The sequence below is a fragment of the Phyllobates terribilis genome, unplaced genomic scaffold (genome assembly GCF_046119375.1).
Source record: "Phyllobates terribilis strain yellow unplaced genomic scaffold, ASM4611937v1 Scaffold_3__8_contigs__length_932513732, whole genome shotgun sequence".
NCBI lineage: Eukaryota > Metazoa > Chordata > Amphibia > Anura > Dendrobatidae > Phyllobates > Phyllobates terribilis.
The window spans coordinates 618440119-618462499 of NW_027362763.1; the positions used below are offsets into that span (position 1 = coordinate 618440119).

General features: G+C 44.8%; 2 protein-coding genes across 4 annotated transcripts in view; one reads left to right on the forward strand and one right to left on the reverse strand.

Moving 5' to 3' along the window:
* The window catches only part of GNPAT (glyceronephosphate O-acyltransferase), a 355670-nt gene extending 349148 nt beyond the window's left edge, over positions 1 to 6522 (reverse strand). For both annotated transcript variants that reach the window (XM_073671501.1, XM_073671499.1), the window contains exon 1: positions 6345 to 6522. In XM_073671501.1, coding sequence (XP_073527602.1) covers positions 6345 to 6374 — 30 coding nt within the window. In that variant the 5' untranslated portion in view covers positions 6375 to 6522. The remainder of the gene's footprint in view (positions 1 to 6344) is intronic.
* FSAF1 (40S small subunit processome assembly factor 1) overlaps positions 6521 to 22381 on the forward strand; it is a 132447-nt gene continuing 116586 nt past the window's right edge. Inside the window, exons 1-2 of one of the 2 annotated variants that reach the window (XM_073671503.1) lie at positions 6521 to 6776; positions 7758 to 8071. In XM_073671503.1, coding sequence (XP_073527604.1) covers positions 6704 to 6776; positions 7758 to 8071 — 387 coding nt within the window. In that variant the 5' untranslated portion in view covers positions 6521 to 6703. The remainder of the gene's footprint in view (positions 6777 to 7757; positions 8072 to 22381) is intronic. The other variant, XM_073671502.1, reaches the window with a different exon arrangement.

The window sequence follows — 22381 nt, forward strand, 5'->3', positions numbered from 1 at the left end:
CTACCTGCCGTGCCTGCTAGCCCGCTCACCTGGGAGCACTCGCCTGTTACCTGACTGTTACCTGATAGCCTACCTGGAGGCTCCTGCTGTCACTTTCCGTGACCACCCCCCTGCTAACCTAGAGACTTCGGCCTGCTTGGCCGTCACTTGCCGTAGCCTACCTGGAGGCTCCTGCTGTCACTTGCCGTGACCACCCCCCTGCTAACCTAGAGACTTCAACCTGCTCTGCCGTCATGTGCCGTGACCACCTGTCAACTATCCAGAGACTTCGGCCTGCCTGTTGCGTCTATCCGCTATACCGGTCAGTCCCAGTCTGCTGACCCGTGGAAGCCACCTGCTCTCTTACAAGGTCGTCCCCAGAGTAGTACTTGGTCCCTCTGCTCGGTCCCTCCCTGGTCACGGAGTCTTTAGCCGCCGTATGACCAGGGTCGGTCTGAGTTGATACTTAGTCAAGCCCCTCTGGGTCCCTCCTTGCACCGCGGCACAGAGGTTCCACCACCCGGACCCGTAACACCGAACAATCAATCGTTTCATGGCAAATAGCCAATAGGGTCACAAGAAGCGTGTTGGCCAAAAAAGGTGCAAAATAACTGCCTATGAATTGAGGAAAATCAAGCGTGAAGCTGCCAAGATGCCATTCGCCACCAGTTTTGCCATATATCACAGCTGCAACGTTACTGGAGTATCAAAAAGCACAAGGTATGCGATACTCAGGGACATGGCCAATGTAAGGAAGGCTGAAAAACGACCACCTTTGAACAAGAAACATAAGATAAAATGTCAAGAATGGCCCAAGAAATATCTTAAGACTGATTTTTCAAAGGTTTTATGGACTGATGAAATGAGAGTGGCTCTTGATGGGCCAGATGGATAGGCCAGAGGCTGGATCAATAAAGGGCAGAGAGCTCCACTCCGACTCAGACGCCAGCAAGGTGGAGGTGGGGTACTGGTATGGGCTGGTATCATCAAAGATGAACTTGTGGGACCTTTTCGGGTTGAGGATGGAGTGAAGCTCAACTCCCAGAACTACTGCCAGTTTCTGGAAGACAACTTCTTCAAGCTGTGGTACAGGAAGAAGTCAGTATCGTTCAAGAAAAACATGATTTTCATGCAGGACAATGCTCCATCACATGCATCCAACTACTCCACAGCGTGGCTGGCCAGTAAAGGTCTAAGAGAAGAAAAAATAATGACATGGCCCCCTTGTTCACCTGATCTGAACCCCATAGAGAACCTGTGGTCCATCATAAAATGTGAGGTCTACAGGGAGGGAAAACAGTACACCTCTCGGAACAGTGACTGGGAGGCTGTGGTGGCTGCAGAATGCAATGTTGATCGAAAACAGATCAAGCAACTGACAGAATCTATGGATGGAAGGCTGTTGAGTGCCATCATAAAGAAAGGTGATTATATTGATCACCAACTTTTTTGGTTTTTGTTTTTGCCTGTTAGAAATGTTTATTTCTAAATTCTGTGCACTGATATTGGTTTACCTGGTGAAAATAAACAAGTGAGATGGGATTATATTTGGTTTTTATTAAGTTGCCTAATAATTCGGCACAGTAATAGTTACCCGCACAAACAGATATCCTCTTAAGATAGCCAAATCTAAAAAAAAACCACCCCAACTTCCAAAAATATTAAGCTTGGATATTTATGAGTCTTTTGGGTTGATTGAGAACATAGTTGTTGATCAATAATAAAAATAATCCTCTAAAATACAACTTGCCTAATAATTCTGCACACAGTGTATGTAGGCGGAGCACCATGAGATGGAGAAAGGAACCATACAGGGTGATTACACACAGCCGAGCCTCATCTCCTCCCAACGTGGATTGAGTGACAATGAGGAAGAGGAGGAGGAAGAACAGGAACTAGTTTCATGCGCTATAGACGGTACTACCTGCACAACTGTCATACCATCTCAGCGTGGATGGCCTGAGGACAGGGGGGAGGAGGAAGAGGAGAGCATAGTCAGTCGTCCACTTGGTGAGGACACGGAAGTCTTCCTGTTAGCAGTCTGGCACAAATGGCTGAATTTATGTTACGCTGCCTTTCCCGTGACCCTCACGTTCTCAAAATTTTAGGTGACAGTCATTACTGGTTGGTGACACTTCTAGACCCACGCTACAAGGAGAACTTCATATCTCTTATTCCTGAGGCGGACAGGTCTACTAAAATGGGGCAGTACCAGAAGGCCCTTGTTGCGGAATTATTAAAAAAATTCCCATCTGAAAACGCTGGCGGCAGAGGGCACAGTTCGTTGGACAAGAAAGGCGTACAGGCGAGAGAGACAACTCCAATCCAGCAGAGGAGGGGGAACAATGTCAAAGTTCTGGGACAGTTTTCTCAGATCCTCCCATCTTACAGGCGCTGAGGCTCGGGATACTTTCACAAGGAGTGCAAAGTTTGGGAAGATGGTGAGGGAGTACCTTGCCGACCGTACCCAAGTTCTCCGTGATTCCTCTGTGCCTTATAATTATTGGGTATCCAAGCTGGATACGTGAAATGAACTGGCTCTCTACGCCTTGGAGACCCTGACCTGCCCAGCCGCTAGCGCTTTCTCAGAGCGGGTTTTTAGTGCCGCTGGTGGAATTATAACTGATAAGAGCATCCGCCTGTCAACTGAACATGCTGACAGGCTGACTCTTATAAAAATGAACAAGGGCTGGATTGGGCCGGACTTCTCAACACCACTGAATGATAGCAGCGTAAAACTCAAATCCAGTGTCTAATTGGGAGGTCTATTCCCATGCAACTCTTCACACCCATTCGTGGGTATACGCTTCCTGATTTTGTCTATTTGCTCTTGTCCTACTCCTTCTCCATCACCATATCATTCACCACCATATCGCCTTCCTATACCTGTCTTGCAAGGAACATTGGAGTTCCTTCAAATTTTTGGCAGCTTTTGCATTCACTGCATAGGCAAACACTATGGGAAACCCACTTCCTAATAATGGGAATATTTTTTCATGAGGCCCTCTAAGTCTCTTCCAAGGATTATTGGAGTGCCATCAAATTTTTGGTAGCAGTTGTAGTCACTGCATACCTTATAACTGTATAGCATAACAGCTCCTTTGTAATGGGAACATGTTGTTACTGTGGCCCTGCTTTATGTGTCCTTAAATTGATAGTGGTGTTTTTCCCAAATTTTTTCCGGCCCTGCAGTCACATCATTAGCATTCCCACTATAGGAGACCCGCTCCTTTATAACAGGAACATTTTTTTTACCGAGATCCTCCTCAATGTCTCTTCAAAGGAGTATTGGGTTATGTGTGTCCAAATTTTTGACAGCCCTTGCGGTCACTGCATACGGAATAACAGTATAGAAGACCCACTCGTTAGTAATGGGAACAACAAAGCATAGTCGGCTGATGGCTATCTAACAATAGCGAGGGCCGACTGCAGGTCCTTTAAGATTATTAAGGGCCGTCTGTTGCCCCTATAAAAATAGGCTGTGACTTTCAGAGTCCCTCCATCATAAATGAAACATGATGTGTCACACAGCACAGGGCCAAATAATGTTGTAAAATGTTAAAATGACATTTCCCGGTGAATGCATTTGTCACGGTTGAAAACAATGCAAAAGTGCAAAAAACGCATCAAAAACGCTACGTGTGAACATAGCCCAAGGTATGGAGGAGCATTTTTGTTTTTGTATATTTTGCCTTATATACAAGTCATTACCCTGGAAAGGATGTTCTTTAACATATTTCCCAGGAAAATCCATTTTGGTTTAGTTTTTGTGTTTTATTGTGAGTCCATAAAAGTGACATAATAACTCTGACAAAGTTGTTGACAGCAGTGACCTGGGGGTCAGAAATGCTTCCAGGGTTCCTTCCCATGCTGTTTCCATGTCATTTGATCACTGTTCCCATCGATTTGGGCAATTTTTAGGCCCTCTAAAGACCGCCGTGGGGAGCCGCCGGAAAAATGCTTGAGTTTCCCATGGACTTACATTGGGCTCGAGCACCCGAGTATTCCAATGTGCTCGACCCGAGCAACCGAGCATTTTAGTGCTCGCTCATCACTAGTGGCCTCCACAACTGCACCAGCAGAGGCCAGTGCCATGGTAAGGTGGCCTCCACAACTGCACCAGCAGAGGCCAGTGCCATGGTAAGGTGGCTTCCACAACTGCACCAGCAGAGGCCAGTGCCATGGTAAGGTGGCCTCCACAACTGCACCAGCAGCGGCCAGTGCCATGGTAAGGCGGCCTCCACAACTGCACCAGCAGAGGCCAGTGCCATGATAAGGCGGCCTCCACAACTGCACCAGCAGAGGCCAGTGCCATGGTAAGGTGGCCTCCACAACTGCACCAGCAGCGGCCAGTGCCATGGTAAGGCGGCCTCCACAACTGCACCAGCAGCGGCCAGTGCCATGGTAAGGCGGCCTCCACAACTGCACCAGCAGAGGCCAGTGCCATGGTAAGGCGGCCTCCACAACTGCACCAGCAGAGGCCAGTGCCATGGTAAGCCGGCCTCCACAACTGCACCAGCAGAGGCCAGTGCCATGGTAAGGCGGCCTCCACAACTGCACCAGCAGAGGCCAGTGCCATGGTAAGGCGGCCTCCACAACTGCACCAGCAGAGGCCAGTGCCATGGTAAGGCGGCCTCCACAACTGCACCAGCAGAGGCCAGTGCCATGGTAAGGCGGCCTCCACAACTTCACCAGCAGGGGCCAGTGCCATGGTAAGGCGGCCTCCACAACTGCACCAGCAGCGGCCAGTGCCATGGTAAGGCGGCCTCCACAACTGCACCAGCAGCGGCCAGTGCCATGGTAAGGCGGCCTCCACAACTGCACCAGCAGAGGCCAGTGCCATGGTAAGGCGGCCTCCACAACTGCACCAGCAGAGGCCAGTGCCATGGTAAGGCGGCCTCCACAACTGCACCAGCAGAGGCCAGTGCCATGGTAAGGCGGCCTCCACAACTGCACCAGCAGAGGCCAGTGCCATGGTAAGGCGGCCTCCACAACTGCACCAGCAGAGGCCAGTGCCATGGTAAGGCGGCCTCCACAACTGCACCAGCAGAGGCCAGTGCCATGGTAAGGCGGCCTCCACAACTGCACCAGCAGAGGCCAGTGCCATGGTAAGGCGGCCTCCACAACTGCACCAGCAGAGGCCAGTGCCATGGTAAGGCGGCCTCCACAACTGCACCAGCAGAGGCCAGTGCCATGGTAAGGCGGCCTCCACAACTGCACCAGCAGAGGCCAGTGCCATGGTAAGGCGGCCTCCACAACTGCACCAGCAGAGGCCAGTGCCATGGTAAGGCGGCCTCCACAACTGCACCAGCAGAGGCCAGTGCCATGGTAAGGCGGCCTCCACAACTGCACCAGCAGAGGTCAGTGCCATGGTAAGGCGGCCTCCACAACTGCACCAGCAGAGGCCAGTGCCATGGTAAGGCGGCCTCCACAACTGCACCAGCAGAGGTCAGTGCCATGGTAAGGCGGCCTCCACAACTGCACCAGCAGAGGCCAGTGCCATGGTAAGGCGGCCTCCACAACTGCACCAGCAGAGGCCAGTGCCATGGTAAGGCGGCCTCCACAACTGCACCAGCAGAGGCCAGTGCCATGGTAAGGCGGCCTCCACAACTGCACCAGCAGAGGCCAGTGCCATGGTAAGGCGGCCTCCACAACTGCACCAGCAGAGGTCAGTGCCATGGTAAGGCGGCCTCCACAACTGCACCAGCAGAGGCCAGTGCCATGGTAAGGCGGCCTCCACAACTGCACCAGCAGAGGTCAGTGCCATGGTAAGGCGGCCTCCACAACTGCACCAGCAGAGGCCAGTGCCATGGTAAGGCGGCCTCCACAACTGCACCAGCAGAGGTCAGTGCCATGGTAAGGCGGCCTCCACAACTGCACCAGCAGAGGCCAGTGCCATGGTAAGGCGGCCTCCACAACTGCACCAGCAGAGGCCAGTGCCATGGTAAGGCGGCCTCCACAACTGCACCAGCAGAGGTCAGTGCCATGGTAAGGCGGCCTCCACAACTGCACCAGCAGAGGTCAGTGCCATGGTAAGGTGGCCTCCAGAAGTGAACCGTACACCTTTGGCACTGAGATTAAGAAATGACCATGCTGGGCCATAAAAAGTGAGATAAACCTGAACATTGTGACGCCTGATAACTGCTGTGTGTTATTACAGTAGGTGCATAGACTGGTGTAATGGAGATGACACTGATTGTTTGCAGCGTTGTGCTCCCACCAGGGATATTCTGCCCTTCAGAGGGGCCTTGTGTATTAATCACCGTGCTCACTACACAGAGCCTCACACACTCAGTGTTACTAGCTGCTCGCTTTATCGTGCTGATACGCCCTATTCTCCTGACTGTAAGAACGATGCCACTTACTAAGTACGCGGTGTCCATAGCTGCTGCCATAAATGTCCTCCAATTTCTGGAAGTGTTTTATCCCACTGACATCACCGGATTGCCCCCCACTCGTAAGAACGTGTTACACAGAACCGCAGGAAGGGGCGGGGATAACAGTAACTGATACGGGCAGGTCTATTCTGACAGCTACGGAAGCCTTGCAGGACAAACCCACAGCCAGTTTTGTGCGGCTGGATTGTACGGAAGCCGCTTCCGGCCATAGTGTAGCCATTGCGTGCTTCCGCCCAGCTGTGGTAGCTCAGTCTCCACGTGTGTAACGCTGCCGGAAGCGCGGATTGCGCGGACTCCTCAAACGCAGCGGCGATTCTCCCTTCATAATGAGTGAAGGCAGGCATCCATCTGAAGTGCAAGACCAGCTGGAGTCCGTGCTCAGCAACCTGTATGATTTCGGTGAGGAACACCTTCGGCTGCTGCGCTCCCCTACTGCGGGAGACGGGTTTTCTATGCCCCTTGGAGTGTAGTGCCCCCCGTGACAATGCCGAGTAACACTGCCAGGAATGCCCCCTCCCCTCATATCTGTATGGATGTTCTGTGTAGTAGAAGCTAATATGGCCAGTAACTGGCGCTGCCTTCAGCAGAGTTTTAGTCTGTTGTTGTCTGCACATCCATCCAGCTGGTAGCCACATCCATCCAGCTGGTAGCCACATCCATCCAGCTGGTAGCCACATCCATCCAGCTGGTAGCCACATCCATCCAGCTGGTAGCCACATCCATCTTGTGTGTGTGTACAAGCCGCAGAGCGCGGCAGCCGCTGCACTCTATACGCCATGCAGTGTACAATCATTGGAGATGGCACACCAATATCTTATGGATGGAACTAGACAGGTGGCTACCATTACAGTCTGTCGGCTTTGTTTTCTTACATGTGTTTAGTTTGAGCTAAACATTTTTGCAGTTGGGTTTCTCTAAAAATCTTCACACTCATCCAAAGAATCCGATGGCTGATTGATCCATCAGATCAACTACTGCATACTAATGTCACATGTCCGATTTCTGTGATTTCCACAGATAGGACATGTACCCATTATAGTCTATGGAGCTGTTCACATGTCCACCCCAAGTTGCATCCATCTACTGTCCGGTTATTCACTGACCGTTTCATAGGAGAAGCGTGTCTACATACAAAAAAAACATGAAATTTGTTTGGTAAGAACTGAGACTGATGAACGTGTGATGAAAATCATTCAGTTTTTCACATGCACATACAAAACAAAACGTCTGAAACTGCCCGAAACCTGACGGTTGGCCCCTGTGTGTTGAGTGGAATTCCAGCTCATTTACCCATGTGTAGAACTGTTGCCCTCCAGAGAACATAAGCTGATAGGTGTGCTTGTTATGACATTAGTAAACTATAGCTTCCTCCTGTTACAGGTGAAGACTTTGTGACTCATGAAGATAACCTACCCAAGTATGGGCAAATCGATGACCTTTCTGACAAAAATGAGACTGAAAAAGTGAATGGCCATGTAGAAAATCAGCAACCGGTGACATGTCCTAAATCGGGGAAGAAAAACATTTCCATGTTCTTTGACTCTATTAAGGAAGAACTGTGGGTTCAGGCCAAGAACCCCACCGTGTCCAGTAGTTCTGCAGCAAAGCCTTCTACTGTTCAGGTTGTGACTTTTGTCAGCCGCAAAGACAAGAAGCAATGTAATGAAGAGAATATACAACATATCAATTCAGGGGTAAGTATTCTAATATTGTAATGATTTTTATTTATTCCTTTAGAAGCTATTAACTTTCCATAAGGTAAGCGATAATTTGTCGATCGGTAAGAGGCAGACTTGTGACCCCCAACATTCCTGAGAATGAGGTTCTGCAGCGCCCCAATTCCATAGAGCAGTGACTGGATGTGCACACTCGCTTTCTGTTCATTGTCTATGGGACTACTGAAAAAGCTAAGTGTTATACTTGGTTATTTCTAGTAATCCCAATAGAGAATGAATGGAGTGGTGGTGCGCATGTCCAGCCGCTACTTCATACAGATGGACTGAGCCCATGTCTCAGGATTGTTGGGGGTCTCAGCTGTTGCACTTCCACTAATTAGCAAGTTATCACCTATCCAATGGACTTCTGAAAAATGGGAAAAACATTAAACAGAGCAGTCCACTGTCTACAAATCTCGAGTCTTTCAACTACGAAAACTCACATGAGTCTGGTGTGACTTGGCAAATGCTAGTGTTCTCTTATTTTGTAGGCATGGTAAGAAGCAGCAGATGTTTCATAGCTGTAAAACTGCAGCGACAGGTGACCTCTCTGGAGAAGTTTAGTTTTCACAAGACCAGCATGGTCACCCACCAGTCTGTATACTGGTACTTATTTAGAAGTTGCAATTATTATACTTAGTGTACTGGATCTGGATTACAAGATAATTTTTATTTTAAAGCGCACCTGTCCGCAGGGTTGTGCTTAGTAAACCACATACACTGTCAAGTTGGCACCATTATACTGAGTAAAATGATACCTTTGTTGATTAAATCCGTCCAGTAGTTCTTTTTTTAACCACTTCGCACCAGAGCCTGTTTTTGCCTTCGTGACCAGGCCAATTTTTTCAATTCTGACCACTGTCACTTTATGAAGCAATTACTCTGGAACGCTTCAACGGATCCCCCTGATTCTGAGATTGTTTTTTCGTGACATATTGTACTTCATGATAGTGGTAAAATTTCTTTGATATCACATGCGTTTATTTATGAAAAAATCGGAAATTTGGCGAAAATTTTGAAAATTTTGCAATTTTCAAACTTTGAATTTTTAAGCCCTTAAATCAGAGAAATATGTCACACAAAATACTTAATAAATAACATTTCCCACATGTCTACTTTACATCAGCACAATTTTGGAACCAAAATTTTTTTTTGTTAGGGAGCTATAAGGGTTAAAAGTTGACCAGCGATTTCTCATTTTTCCAACAAAATTTACAAAAACATTTTTTTAGGGACCACATCATATTTGAAGTCACTTTGAGGGGTCTTTATGACAGAAAATACCCAAAAGTGACACCGTTCTAAAAACTGCACCCCTCAAGGTGCTCAAAACCACATTCAAGAACTTTATTAACCCTTCAGGTGCTTCACAGAAATTTTTGGAATGTGGAAGAAAAAAATTAACATTTAACTTTTTTCACAAAAATGTTACTTTAGACCCAATTTTTTTTATTTTCACAGGGGTAACAGGAAAAAAATGGACCCCAAAATTTTTTGTGCAATTTCTCTTGAGCGTGCTGATACCCCATATGTGAGGGAAAACCACTGTTTGGGCGCACGGCAGGGCTCGGAAAGGAAGGAGCGCCATTAGACTTTTTGAATGTAAAATTTGTCTGAATAATTAGCAGACGCCATGTTGCATTTGGGGAGCCCCTGATGTGCCTAAACAGTGGAAACCCCCCACAAGTGACACCATTTTGGAAACTAGACCCCTTAGGGAACTTATCTAGATGTGTGGTGAGCACCTTGAACCCCAAGGTGCTTCACAAAAGTTTATAATATTGAGCTGTAAAAATAAAATTTTCACATTTTTCCCACAAAACCGTTTTTCATCCCTTAATTTTGCATTATCATAAGGGTAATAGGATAAATTGCACCATGAAATTTGTTGTGCAATTTCTCCTGAACACGCTGATACCCCATATGCGGAGGCAAATTACTGTTTGGGCGCATGGCAGGGCTCGGAAGGGAAGGAGCGCCATTTGACTTTTTGAATGTAAAATTTGTTTGAATAATTAGCAGACGCCATGTCGCATTTGGGGAGCCCCTAATGTGACTAAACAGTGGAAACCCCCCACAAGTGCCACCATTTTGGAAACTAGACCCCTTAGGGAACTTATCTAGATGTGTGGTGAGCACCTTGAACCCCAAGGTGCTTCACAGAAGTTTATAATATTGAGCTGTAAAAATAAAATTTTCACATTTTTCCCACAAAAAATCTTTTTCATTCTCTAATTTTGCATTATCATAAGGGTAACAGGATAAATTGCACCATGAAGTTTGTTGTGCAATTTCTCCTGAACACGCCGATACCCCATATGTGAGGGAAAACCACTGTTTGGGCGCACGGCAGGGTTTGAAAGGGAAGGAGCGCCATTTGACTTTTTGAATGTAAAATTTATTTGAATAATTAGCGGACGCCGTGTCACATTTGTGGAGCCCCTAATGTGTCTAAACAGCGGAAACCCCCCACAAGTGCCACCATTTTGGAAACTAGACCCCTTAGGGAACTTATCTAGATGTGTGGTGAGCACCTTGCACCCCCAGCTGCTTCACAGAAGTTTATAATATTGAGCCGTGAAAATAAAATTTTCACATTTTTCCCATAAAAAATGTTTTTCATCCCCTAATTTTGCATTATCATAAGGATAACCGGAGAAATTGCACCATGAAATTTGTTGTACAATTTCTCCTGAGTACGCCGATACCCCATATGTGGGGGAAAACCACTGCTTTGGTGTACGGCAGGGTTCGGAAGAGAAAGGAGCGCTATATTGGCTGGGATAGGCAGCAGACACCATGTCACATTTGAAGAGTCGCTGACATGCCAAAACAGCAGAAACCTCCACAAATGACCCCATTTTGTAAACTACACCTCTCAAGGAATTCATCTAGGGAAATAGTGAGTATTTTTTAATTTTTAAATTTATACCATTGGGCAGTGAAAAAATCATAATTATATTTTTACCACAAAAAAATGTTTTACCCTCAGATTTTACATTTTCACACAGGGCAATGGGTAAAAATGGTGCCGAAATGTGTCACACAATTTCTTCTAAAAGTGTCAATACCCCATATGTGGCTGTATCGTACCGCTTAGCCATACGGTGAGATCTGGGTGCTATTTGACAATTGGAGAACAAATTATTGTAGAATAGGCATTTGGATTTGGGAGCACAAAATTTTCTGAATTTCTTTTGGGGGGCAAGGGTCATTTTGCTTTTCCAGAGCCTTTCTGCTACCAGTAACTTGGAAGTCCCTTATATTTTTAACAGATGACGGACCTGAGTGGGGACTAGCTTTTTTTGAGGACTGAGTTGAAGCTTTTATTGGGAACATTTTACGTAACATTTATCCGGCGCTCTAGGCTGAGCACTTACATCGGGGTTTCCATCTAAATTTCCAAGTGATGTAATTCAGATGAAACCCCTGCAGGATCCATTCACTGTAATGAGGCAGCAGAGTTACTCTGGACACCGTCTGGCCTCTGTGTAGCGGTGTCCTTTTTTTCAGAAGTGCACAAAACTGTGGCCAGCCGCACTTTTATGCACGCCTAAAACAAATGACACCGTGGGATCACAGGCTAGACGGCGTCCACAGTGGCCTATATCTGTCTCATTACAGGGAATCTTCCGTCATGGGTTCCGGCTGAATCACGTATTTCAGAGATTTACACGGAAACTCTGGTGTAAGTGCTCAGCGCAGAGCACAGGATAAATGTGGGCAGAGCCTTACTGGGATCTTTGGGGACATAATAAACAAATCAGTAGCAGGTGAAGAATTGGTTTTATTTATTTTTTACGCCGTTCCTAGTGTGATATAACTGATTAGATTACTTTATTCTTCGGATCGGTGTGATTACAGAGATACCAGATTGATATCGGGTTTTTATGACTGACAGCTGTCACACACTAAAAGACGCTTTTTTTGCAAAATCTAGTTTTTGCATCACCATATTTTGAGAGCTATAATTTTTCCATATTTCGGCCGACAGAGTCATGTGACGGCTTGTTTTTTGCGGGACGAGTTGACATTTTTATTGGTACCATTTTTGGGGACGTGACATTTTTTGATCGCTTTCTATTCCGTTTTTTGGGAGGTAAAATTAACAAAAACAAACAATTCAGGAATTGTTTTTTGAGTTTTTTTTTTATGCCGTTCTGCGTGTGGTAAAAGTGATCAGGCAGCGTTATTCTTCGGGTCAGTACGTTTACAGCGATACTACACTTACTGTATTTTTTTTATGTTTTGGCGTTTTTACACAATAAAACTATTTTATAGAAAAAAATATTTTTTTTGCATTGCTTTATTCTGAGCGCTATAACTTTTTTATTTTTCGGCTGATGGAGCTGTATGGCGGCTTTTTTTTTTGCGTAACAAGATGACGTTTTCAGTGGTACCATTTTTATTTCTATTTTGTTTTTTGATCGCATTTTTTTCCACTTTTTGTTTGGCAATATGATGAAAAAGCATATTTTTTTGCTCCGTTTTTTATTTATTTTTATTACGGTGTGCACAGAAGGAGTTAATTAGTGTGACAGTTTTATAGCTCGGGTTGTTTCGGACGCGGCGATACCAAATATGTGTACTTTTTTTGGTTTTGTAAAAATATACGGATTTATTGGTTTAATATTTTATTTATTTATTTTTATTTATTTTGTGATTTTTTTATTAATAGTTTAAAAACTTTTTTTTTACTTTTTTTCACATTTTTACTTAGTCCCTGTATGGGACAATAATTTTTATTTTTCTGATCGCTGATCTCATGTAATGTAATAGACATATATTACATTACATGAGATCTTCACACAGTCAGTGTGTCCTGCCAGGCTTCAGCTGCAGCTGAGCCAGACAGGACACCATATATGGCAGATCTGGAGGCGGTCATGTGACCTCCAGCTGCCATAGCAACCCCAGGTCCTGGAAGGACACGGAGGTCTTCGGAGAGGTAAGTTGACGACCCCCTCTCCTCCTGCTGTCTCCTATATGCCGTGATCACTATAGATCACAGCATATAGATGACAGCTAAGGGTTAACATCACTGGGACCTGATCTAATCAGGTCCCGATGATGTTCCCTGTCAGAGCTAACGCTCTGCACCGGAATCGCAGCGCTTGCAGGACCCTAGGGGTCCTGAGCGCTGCGAGACCACCCACCGTTTTTAAACGTCGGCGCTGCACAGAGCCCGGCAAGCGCCGACGTTTATCTACAGTGGGCGGTCCTGAACCGGTTAATCTTCACTTTCAGGTCTGACATAATTATATGCTTTGTCTTCGGGTCGGCCTTTGGGGAGGGGCTGGAACTGGTGCTCTCAAAATGTATGCTTTTCTCTGCCTTCTGAAAGGTCACTTGGCGCCATTTTGCTTAAGGAAAAATAATTTTGGTGCAGCAATATGGTGCCGCGCATGCGCAGTAGCATCTCTCGGCAACTGAGAGATCCTACTGCACAAGTGCGGGCGGCGGGGGCCATTTTGGTGCATGTAAATTTCATGTGGAACACACAAATTACACAGGCAGTAATTAAAATAGTAGGCAGGTCACTAAAAGAACAGTGACCTGTCAGAGGCCAGAGATAGGAATACATAATGAGAGCACCAGTTACAGCCCCTCCCTAAAGGCCGCCCCGAAGCACGAGCATATAATTATGTCAGAAATGAAAATAAAGATTATAAATGAACCACAGGACAGATTTAATCAACAAAGGTATCATTTTACTTAGTGTAATGGCGCCCACCTGACAGTATATGCAGTTTACGAAGCACAATCCTTCTGACAGGTGCGCTTTAAAGAAATCCAAGTATTAGTTTTAAAATTCAGTTTGCTGACATTTGGAGCGCTTATCTGTCTCCAAAGCTTCATTCACCTGAATGGAGCATTCTGGAGATCAGCAATCCTCTCTTAGGCCACAGCTAAAGCTTAAAGGAGTTATCTTAAGTTTGAAATTATTCCCTATCCATGAGAAGATCCGCGTGTGAATGGAGTAGGGGGTTTATCATGTGCACTGCTGTGCCATTCATTTTTAATGGGGCCGCAAACACTGCACTTGGCTGTCTTCAGCACTCCCATAAGAATTAATGGAATGCCACTTCTCCATTCACACGGCCCCAGTTCTTGGGATTGGTGAGGGTCCCAGTGATGGGATCCACAGTGATTAGGAAGTTATAGGGGATTACTTCCAAACTTGAGTGAGACAGCCCATTTAAGCTTGACATTGTAATGAAGGAGCACTATTATGTAGCATTTCTTATTCACTATAGGTAATGCTAGAACATCTTATATAACATATTCAAGATACAGTTATATAATCAATACGGGCATAAAGTGAAGACTCTCAGCTTTAATTTGATGACATTCACATCCTAAATGGAGTAAGGGTTTAGGAATTACTGCTCTTTAAATCCTTAGTGACAGAGCTAATTTTGACCTTAATGATCAGACCAAATTTTCTGACAAGTATAACTTTGAGGTAATAACTCTGGAACACTTCAACGGATCACCCTGATTCTGAGACTGTTTTTTCGTGACATATTGTACTTCATGATTGTGGTAAAATTTCTTCGATATCACTTGCGTTTATTTGTGAAAAAAAATGGAAATTTGGTGAAAATTTAGCAATTTTCAAAATTTGAATTTTCATGCCCTTAAATCAGAGAGATATGTCACATAAAATAGTTAATAAATAACATTTCCCACATGTCTACTTTACATCAGCACAATTTTGGAACCCAAATTTTTTTTTATTAGGGAGCTATAAGGGTTAAAAGTTGACCAGCGATTTCTCATTTTTCCTGCAAAATTTACAAAAACATTTTTTTAGGGACCACATCACATTTGAAGTGACTTTGAGGGGTCTACATGACAGAAAATACCCAAAAGTGACACTATTCTAAAAACTGCACTCCGTAACCCTTCAGGTGTTTCACGGGAATTTTTGGAATGTGAAAGAAAACAATGAACATTTAACTTTTTTTCACAAAAATGTTACTTTAGACCCAATTTTTTAATTTTCACAGGGGTAACAGGAAAAAATGGACTACGCAATTTGTAGTGCAATTTCTCTTGAGCGCGCTGATACCCCATATGTGAGGGAAAACCACTGTTTGGGCGCACGGCAGGGTTCGGAAGGGAAGGAGCGCCATCAGACTTTTTGAATGTAAAATTTGTTTGAATAATTAGCGGACGCCATGTTGCGTTTGGAGAGCTCCTGATGTGCCTAAACAGTGGAAACCCCCCACAAGTGAAACCATTTTGGAAACTAGACAACTTAGGGAACTTATCTAGATGTGTGGTGAGCACCTTGCACCCCCAGGTGCTTTACAGAAGTTTATAATATTGAGCCGTAAAAATAAAATTTTCACATCCCCCCCCCCCCCAAAAAAAAATGTTTTCCATCCCTTAATTTTGCATTATCATAAGGGTAACAGGATAAATTGCACCATGAAATTTGCTGTGCAATTTCTCCTGAGTACGCCGATGCCCCATATGTGGGGGAAAACCACTGCTTTGGTGTACGGCAGGGTTCGGAAGAGAAAGGAGCGCTATGTTGGCTGGGATAGGTTGCAGACACCATGTCACATTTGAAGAGTCGCTGACATGCAGAAACCCCCACAAGTGACCCCATTTTGTAAACTACACCTCTCACGGAATTCATCTAGGGAAGTAGTGAGTATTTTTTAATTTTTTAATTTATACCATTGGGCAGTGAAGAAAACATAATTATATTTTTACCACAAAAAAATGTTTTACCCTCAGATTTTACATTTTCACACAGGGCAATGGGTAAAAATGGTGCCGAAATGTGTCACACAATTTCTTCTAAAAGTGTCAATACCCCATATGTGGCTGTATCATACCGCTTAGCCATACGGTGAGATCTGGGGGGGACGGAGTGCTATTTGACAATTGGAGAGCAAATTATTGTAGAATAGGCATTTGGATTTGGGAGCACAAAATTTTCTGAATTTCTTTTGGGGGGCAAGGGCAATTTCGCTTTTCCAGAGCCTTTCTGCTACCAGTAACTTGGAAGTCCCTTATATTTTTAACAGATGACGGACCTGAGTGGGGACTAGCTTTTTTTGAGGACTGAGTTGAAGCTTTTATTGGGAACATGTTACGTAACATTTATCCGGCGCTCTAGGCTGAGCACTTACATCGGGGTTTCCATCTAAATTTCCAAGTGATGTAATTCAGATGAAACCCCTGCGGGATCCATTCACTGTAATGAGGCAGCAGAGTTACTCTGGACTCCGTCTGGCCTCTGTGTAGCGGTGTCCTTTTTTTCAGAAGTGCACAAAACTGTGGCCAACCGCACTTTTATGCACGCCTAAAACAAATGACACCGTGGGATCCCAGACCAGACGGCATCCACAGTGGCCTATATCTGCCTCATTACAGGGAATCTCCCGTCATGGGTTCCGGCTGAATCACGTATTTCAGAGATTTACACGGAAACTCTGGTGTAAGCGTTCAGCGCAAAACGCAGGATAAATGTGAGCAGAGCCTTACTGCGATCTTTGGGAGACATAATAAACAAATCAGTAGCAGGTGAAGAATTGGTTTTATTTATTTTTTACGCCGTTCCTCGTGCAGTATAAGTGATGAGATTACTTAATTCTTCGGGTGGGTGCAATTACAGCGATACCAGAATCCTATCGGGTTTTTATGACTGACAGCTGTCACACACTAAGACGCTTTTTTTGCAAAATCTAGTTTTTGCATCTCCATATTTTCACAACTATAATTTTTCCATATTTCGGCCGACAGTCATGTGACTGCTTGTTTTTTGCGGGACGAGTTCACATTTTTATTGGTACCATTTTTGGGTACTTGACATTTTTTGATCTCTTTCTATTCCGTTGTTTGGGAGGTAAAATTAACAAAAACCAATAATTCAGGAATTGTTTTTTGAGGTTTTTTTATGCCGTTCTGCGTGTGGTAAAAGTGATAAGGCAGCATTATTCTTCGCGTCAGTACGTTTACAGCAATACTACACTTACTGTATATTTTGTTTATGTTTTGGCGCTTTTACACAATAAAATTTTATAGAAAAAATATTTTTTTTGCATCGCTTTATTCTGAGAGCTATAACTTTTATTTTTCAGCTGATGGAGCTGTATGGCGGTTCTTTTTTTTGCGGAACAAGATGACGTTTTCAGCGGTACCATTTTTATTTCCATTTTGCTTTTTGATCACATTTTTTTCCACTTTTTGTTTGGAGATATGATAAAAAAGCATAGTTTTTTGCTTAGTTTTTTATTTATTTTTATTACGGTGTGCACAGAAGGAGTTAATTCGTGTGACAGTTTTATAGATCGGGTTGTTTCGGACGCGGCGATACCAAATATGTGTACTTTTATGGATTTATTGGTTTAATATTTTATTTATTTTGTGACGATTTTTTTTTTAACAGTTTGAAACATTTTTTAGACTTATTTTTTAACATTTTTACTTAGTCCCTGTATGGGATATTAATTTTTATTTTTCGAATCGCTGTTCTCATGCAATGCAATAGACATGTATTGCATTGCATGAGAGCACTGCTGACAGTTTCAGTCAGTGTCTCCTGCTAGACTTCCGCTGCAGGCTGAGTCTAGCAGGACACCATATGTGGCAGATTCGGAGGCGGTCATGTGACCTCCGGCTGCCATGACAACGGCAGGTCCTGTAAGACATCAGGGGGCCGTCGGAGAGGTAAATGGACGACCCCCTCTCCTCTCACTATATTCTAAATGCCGCGATCACTATAGATCGCGGCATATAGAAGATAGCAAGGGATCCAATCAGGTCCCGATGATGTCCCCTGTCAGAGCTGTCACTCTGCACCGCTCCCACAGCGCTTACAGGACCCTGGGAGTCCTGAGGGCTGCGGGACCACCGACCGTTCATAAAGGTCGGCGCTGCACAGAGCCCAGGCAGCGCCGACGTCTATGTACAGTGGGCGGTCTGGAAGCGGTTAAACCAGAGAGCTTTATCACACAAAATAGTTAATAACATTTCTCACATATCTGCTTTACATCAGCACAATTTTTGAAGCATAATTTTTGTTAGGTAGTTAGAAGGGTTCAAATTTGACCAGCGGTTTTTAATTTTTCCAACAAAATTTACAAAACCATTTTTTTAGGGACCACATTACATTTGAAGTCACTTTGAGAGGTCTTTATGACAGAAAATACCCAAAAGTGACACCATTCTAAAAATTGCACCCGTCAAGGTGCTCAAAACGAGATTCAAGAAGTTTATTAACTCTTCAGGTGCTTCACAGAAATTAATGGAACGTGGAAAGAAAAAATGAACATTTAACTTTTTTTCACAAAAATTTTACTTTAGCCTCAAATTTTTTATCTTTACAAGGGTAACAGGAGAAAATTAACCCCAAATTTGTTGTGCAATTTCTCCTGAGTACGCCAATAACCCAGTGGAAGAAACTACTGTTTGGGCGCACAGTAGGGCTTAGAAGGGAAGGAGCGCCTTGTGACATTTTGAACGCAAAAGTAACTGTAATCTCAAGCGGAGCCAGCATCATGTTTGGAGAGCCACTGGTGTGCCTGAACAGTGGAAACTCCTCACAAGTGTCCCCATTTTGGAAATTACACCTCTCATGGATTTTATTCAGGGGTATAGTGATCATTTTTAACCCACAGGTTTGACACAGAATTTGATAACATTAGGCCGTCATATATAATCTTGCTTTAGCCCCAAATTTCTCACTTTTGGAAGAGGTAGCACTAAAAAGTGGACCCCTCAGTTTGTTAGCCTCTTTCTTATGAGTGCGGCGATACCCCAGATGTAGTCTAAAAGTTCTGGTTGCACAAACTGCAGGGCTTGGAGTAGAAGGGGCAATATTTGAATTTTGGAACACAAATTGACTGAAATAGATTGAGGTCGACATGTCACATTTGCAAGGCCGCTACGGCATGCAAACAGCAGAAACCCCCATAAGTGACCCTATTTCGGAAACTACACCCCTCAAGGATTTTATCCAGGGGTGTAGTGAGGATTTTGAACCCAAAGGTACTACACAGAATTTGATAACATTAGGTTGTCATATTGAATATGTCGTCATTAGTGTTGAGCTATACCTTCCGATATCGGGAAATATCGGATCGGACCGATACCCAAAAAATATCGGATATCGCCGATTCCGATACCGGAAACCAATGCAAGTCAATGGGACACAAATATCGGAATGAAAATAAACCCTTTCTTTCCTTGTAGGTTAATTCTACATGTGGGAAAACAACTAAGAATAATGTAGAATGTATTACATGAAAAGCCGGCAATTCAGCAGCGGCATACACCGGTACCCGACAATTTAGAACAGAAAGAATAAAGCATTACACATAGATTAGATAGATAGAAACATGTCAGTCACATATATATGAAGTACAGTGACAGTGTTGCTTACTGTACTTGTCATTTAGTGTAAAGGATTTATTTAAAAAAATAAGTGTTTTCATGCACCGTCTCTTTAAAAAAGCCGGCCGGCAATTCAGCAGCGGTACTCGACAATTTAGAACAGAAAGCATAGAGCATCACACATAGATTAGATACATAGAAACATGTCAGTCACATATATAAGTACAGTGATAGTGTTGATTACTGTACTTGTCATTTATTGTTAAAATAAAGGATTTATTAAAAAAAAAAATTGGCGTGGGGTTCCCCGTAATTTTAGTCTCTATCGGAGGTTAAGCAGACGGCTGGGGCAGATGTTTGAAGCCTGGGAAGGGGGTAATACCCACGGAGCTTCCCAGGCTACTAATATCAGCCCCCAGCTGAATACCTAGCCTTTACTAGCTATTAAATTGAGTAACCCCAAAAAAAAATGACGTGGGGTCCCCCCCTATTTTAATAGCTAGCAAAGGCTAGACAGACAGCTGGGTGCTGATATTAATAGCCCAGGAAGGGAGCCATGAATATTGGCCCCCTCCCAGGCTAGAAACGTCAGCCACCCCAGAAATGGCGCATCCATAGGATGCGCTAATTCTGGCACTTAGCCTCGCTCTTCCCACTGCCCTGTAGCGGTGGCAGTGGTGTAATAGGGCTGGGGTTGATGTCAGCTTATAATGCCAGCTGACATCAAGCCCAGGTTAGTAATGGAGAGGCGTCTATAAGACACCCCCATTACTAACCCCATAGTCAAAGTTAAAAGAAAACACAAACACCCAGAATAAAGTCCTTTAATTGAAATAAAGACACAATTCTTTATTGTTCTAAATTAAACCATACTTACCATCACGCCCATTCCAGCTGAAGCCAACGATCTCCTGCAATAAAAGTAAAATAATAAAGCAACATCATCCTTACCTTTCCATGGTTCCCATGACAGCTTCAGCTCTGCTACATTCACATGACAGGCTGGACCGCAGCAGAACGCTGCCATCCAGCTTGCCATGCCGCAGAGACTGAGAAGCGCAGACATGCTGTGACGGCATAAAGATGAGCCGAGGTCATGTCCAATGAACTCCGCTCACCTCATGCACGTCACTGACAGCGCGGGAAAATTTTCCCACGCTGTCAGTGACGTGCATGAGGTGAGCTCATGTCCAATGAACTCAGCTCACTTCATGCACGTCGCTGACAGCGTGGAAGAATTGCCTGCGCTCTGCAGTGTCTATGAAGGATGGCAGCGCTCAGCTGCCATCCAGCCTGTCATCTCAATGCCATCCCAGCGTGGGAGAATTCTCCTGCTGAAGCGCTGAGCGCAGGAGAATTTTCCCACGCTGTCAGTGACGTGCATGAGGTGAGCTGAGTTCGTTGTACATGACCTCGGCTCATCTGGATGCCGTCACAGCCAGACACTGAGGCGCGCAAGCATGCCTGCGCTTCTCAGTGTCTGTGGCGTGGCAAGCTGGATGGCAGCTTTCGGCTGCCATCCAGCCTGTCATGTGAATGTAGCAGAGCTGAAGCTGTCGTGGGAACCATGGAAAGGTAAGGATGATGTTGCTTTATTATTTTACTTTTATTGCAGGTGATCGTTGGCTTCAGCTGGAATGGGCGTGATGGTAAGTATGGTTTAATTTAGAACAATAAAGAATTGTGTGTTTATTTCAATTAAAGGACTTTATTCTGGGTGTTTGTGTTTTTTTTTTTTTAACTTTGACTATGGGGTTAGTAATGGGGGTGTCTTATAGACTCCTCTCCATTAGTAACCTGGGCTTGATGTCAGCTGGCATTATAAGCTGACATCAACCCCAGCCCTATTACCCCACTGCCACCGCTACAGGGCAGTGGGAAGAGCGAGGCTCAGTGCCCGAATTGGCGCATCCTATGGATGCGCCATTTCTGGGGCGGCTGACGGCTGGTGTTTCTAGCCTGGGAGGGGGCCAATATTCATGACACCCTTCCTGGGCTATTAATATCAGCCCCCAGCTGTCTGCCTAGCCTTTGCTAGCTATTAAAATAGGGGGACCCCACGTCATTTTTTTGGGGATCCCCCATTTTAATAGCTAGTAAAGGCTACGTATTCAGCTGGGGGCTGATATTAGTAGCTTGGGAAGCTCCATGGTATTACCCCCTTCCCAGGCTTCAAACATCTGCCCCAGCCGTCTGCTTAACCTCCGTTAGAGACTAAAATTACGGGGAACCCCACGCCAATTTTTTTTTTTCATAAATCCTTTATTTTAACACTAAATGACAAGTACAGTAATCAACACTATCACTGTACTTCTTATATATGTGACTGACATGTTTCTATGTATCTAATCTATGTGTGATGCTCTATTCTAAATTGTCGGGTACCGCTGCTGAATTGCCGGCCGGCTTTTTTAAAGCGACGGTGCATGAAAACACTTTTTTTTTTTTTTTTTTTTTAATAAATCCTTTAACACTAAATGACAAGTACAGTAAGCTGAGCGCTGCCATCCAGCTTGTCATCCTTCAGAGACGCTGCAGAGCGCAGGCATTATGGGAACTTCTGATTCCGGTATTCGATATTCTAAAAGTATCGGAACTCCGATGCCGCGAATTTAGGTCGATACCCGATATTTCAGTATCTGAATGCTCAACACTAGTGTTGAGCGCAAGTGCTCGCTACTCAAATTTGCTTCGGGTGCTTGGGTGAGATGCTCGATTCCTCACCCTGCATGTTGTGCGGCTGTTAGACACTCAAAAACTACATGCGGGGTGTAGAGCCAGTGTCCCTGCACATTGTCCCTCTTCCGGGTCTGTAAGTGCCCGGGGTTCGCACATGGCGTGCAGATCCCCAGGCACACTGCTTAGGGCGCACATGCCCTTAAAGAGGCCATTCACATTGTCTTAAATTGTCCCCCAGCCAATTATTGGAGGACA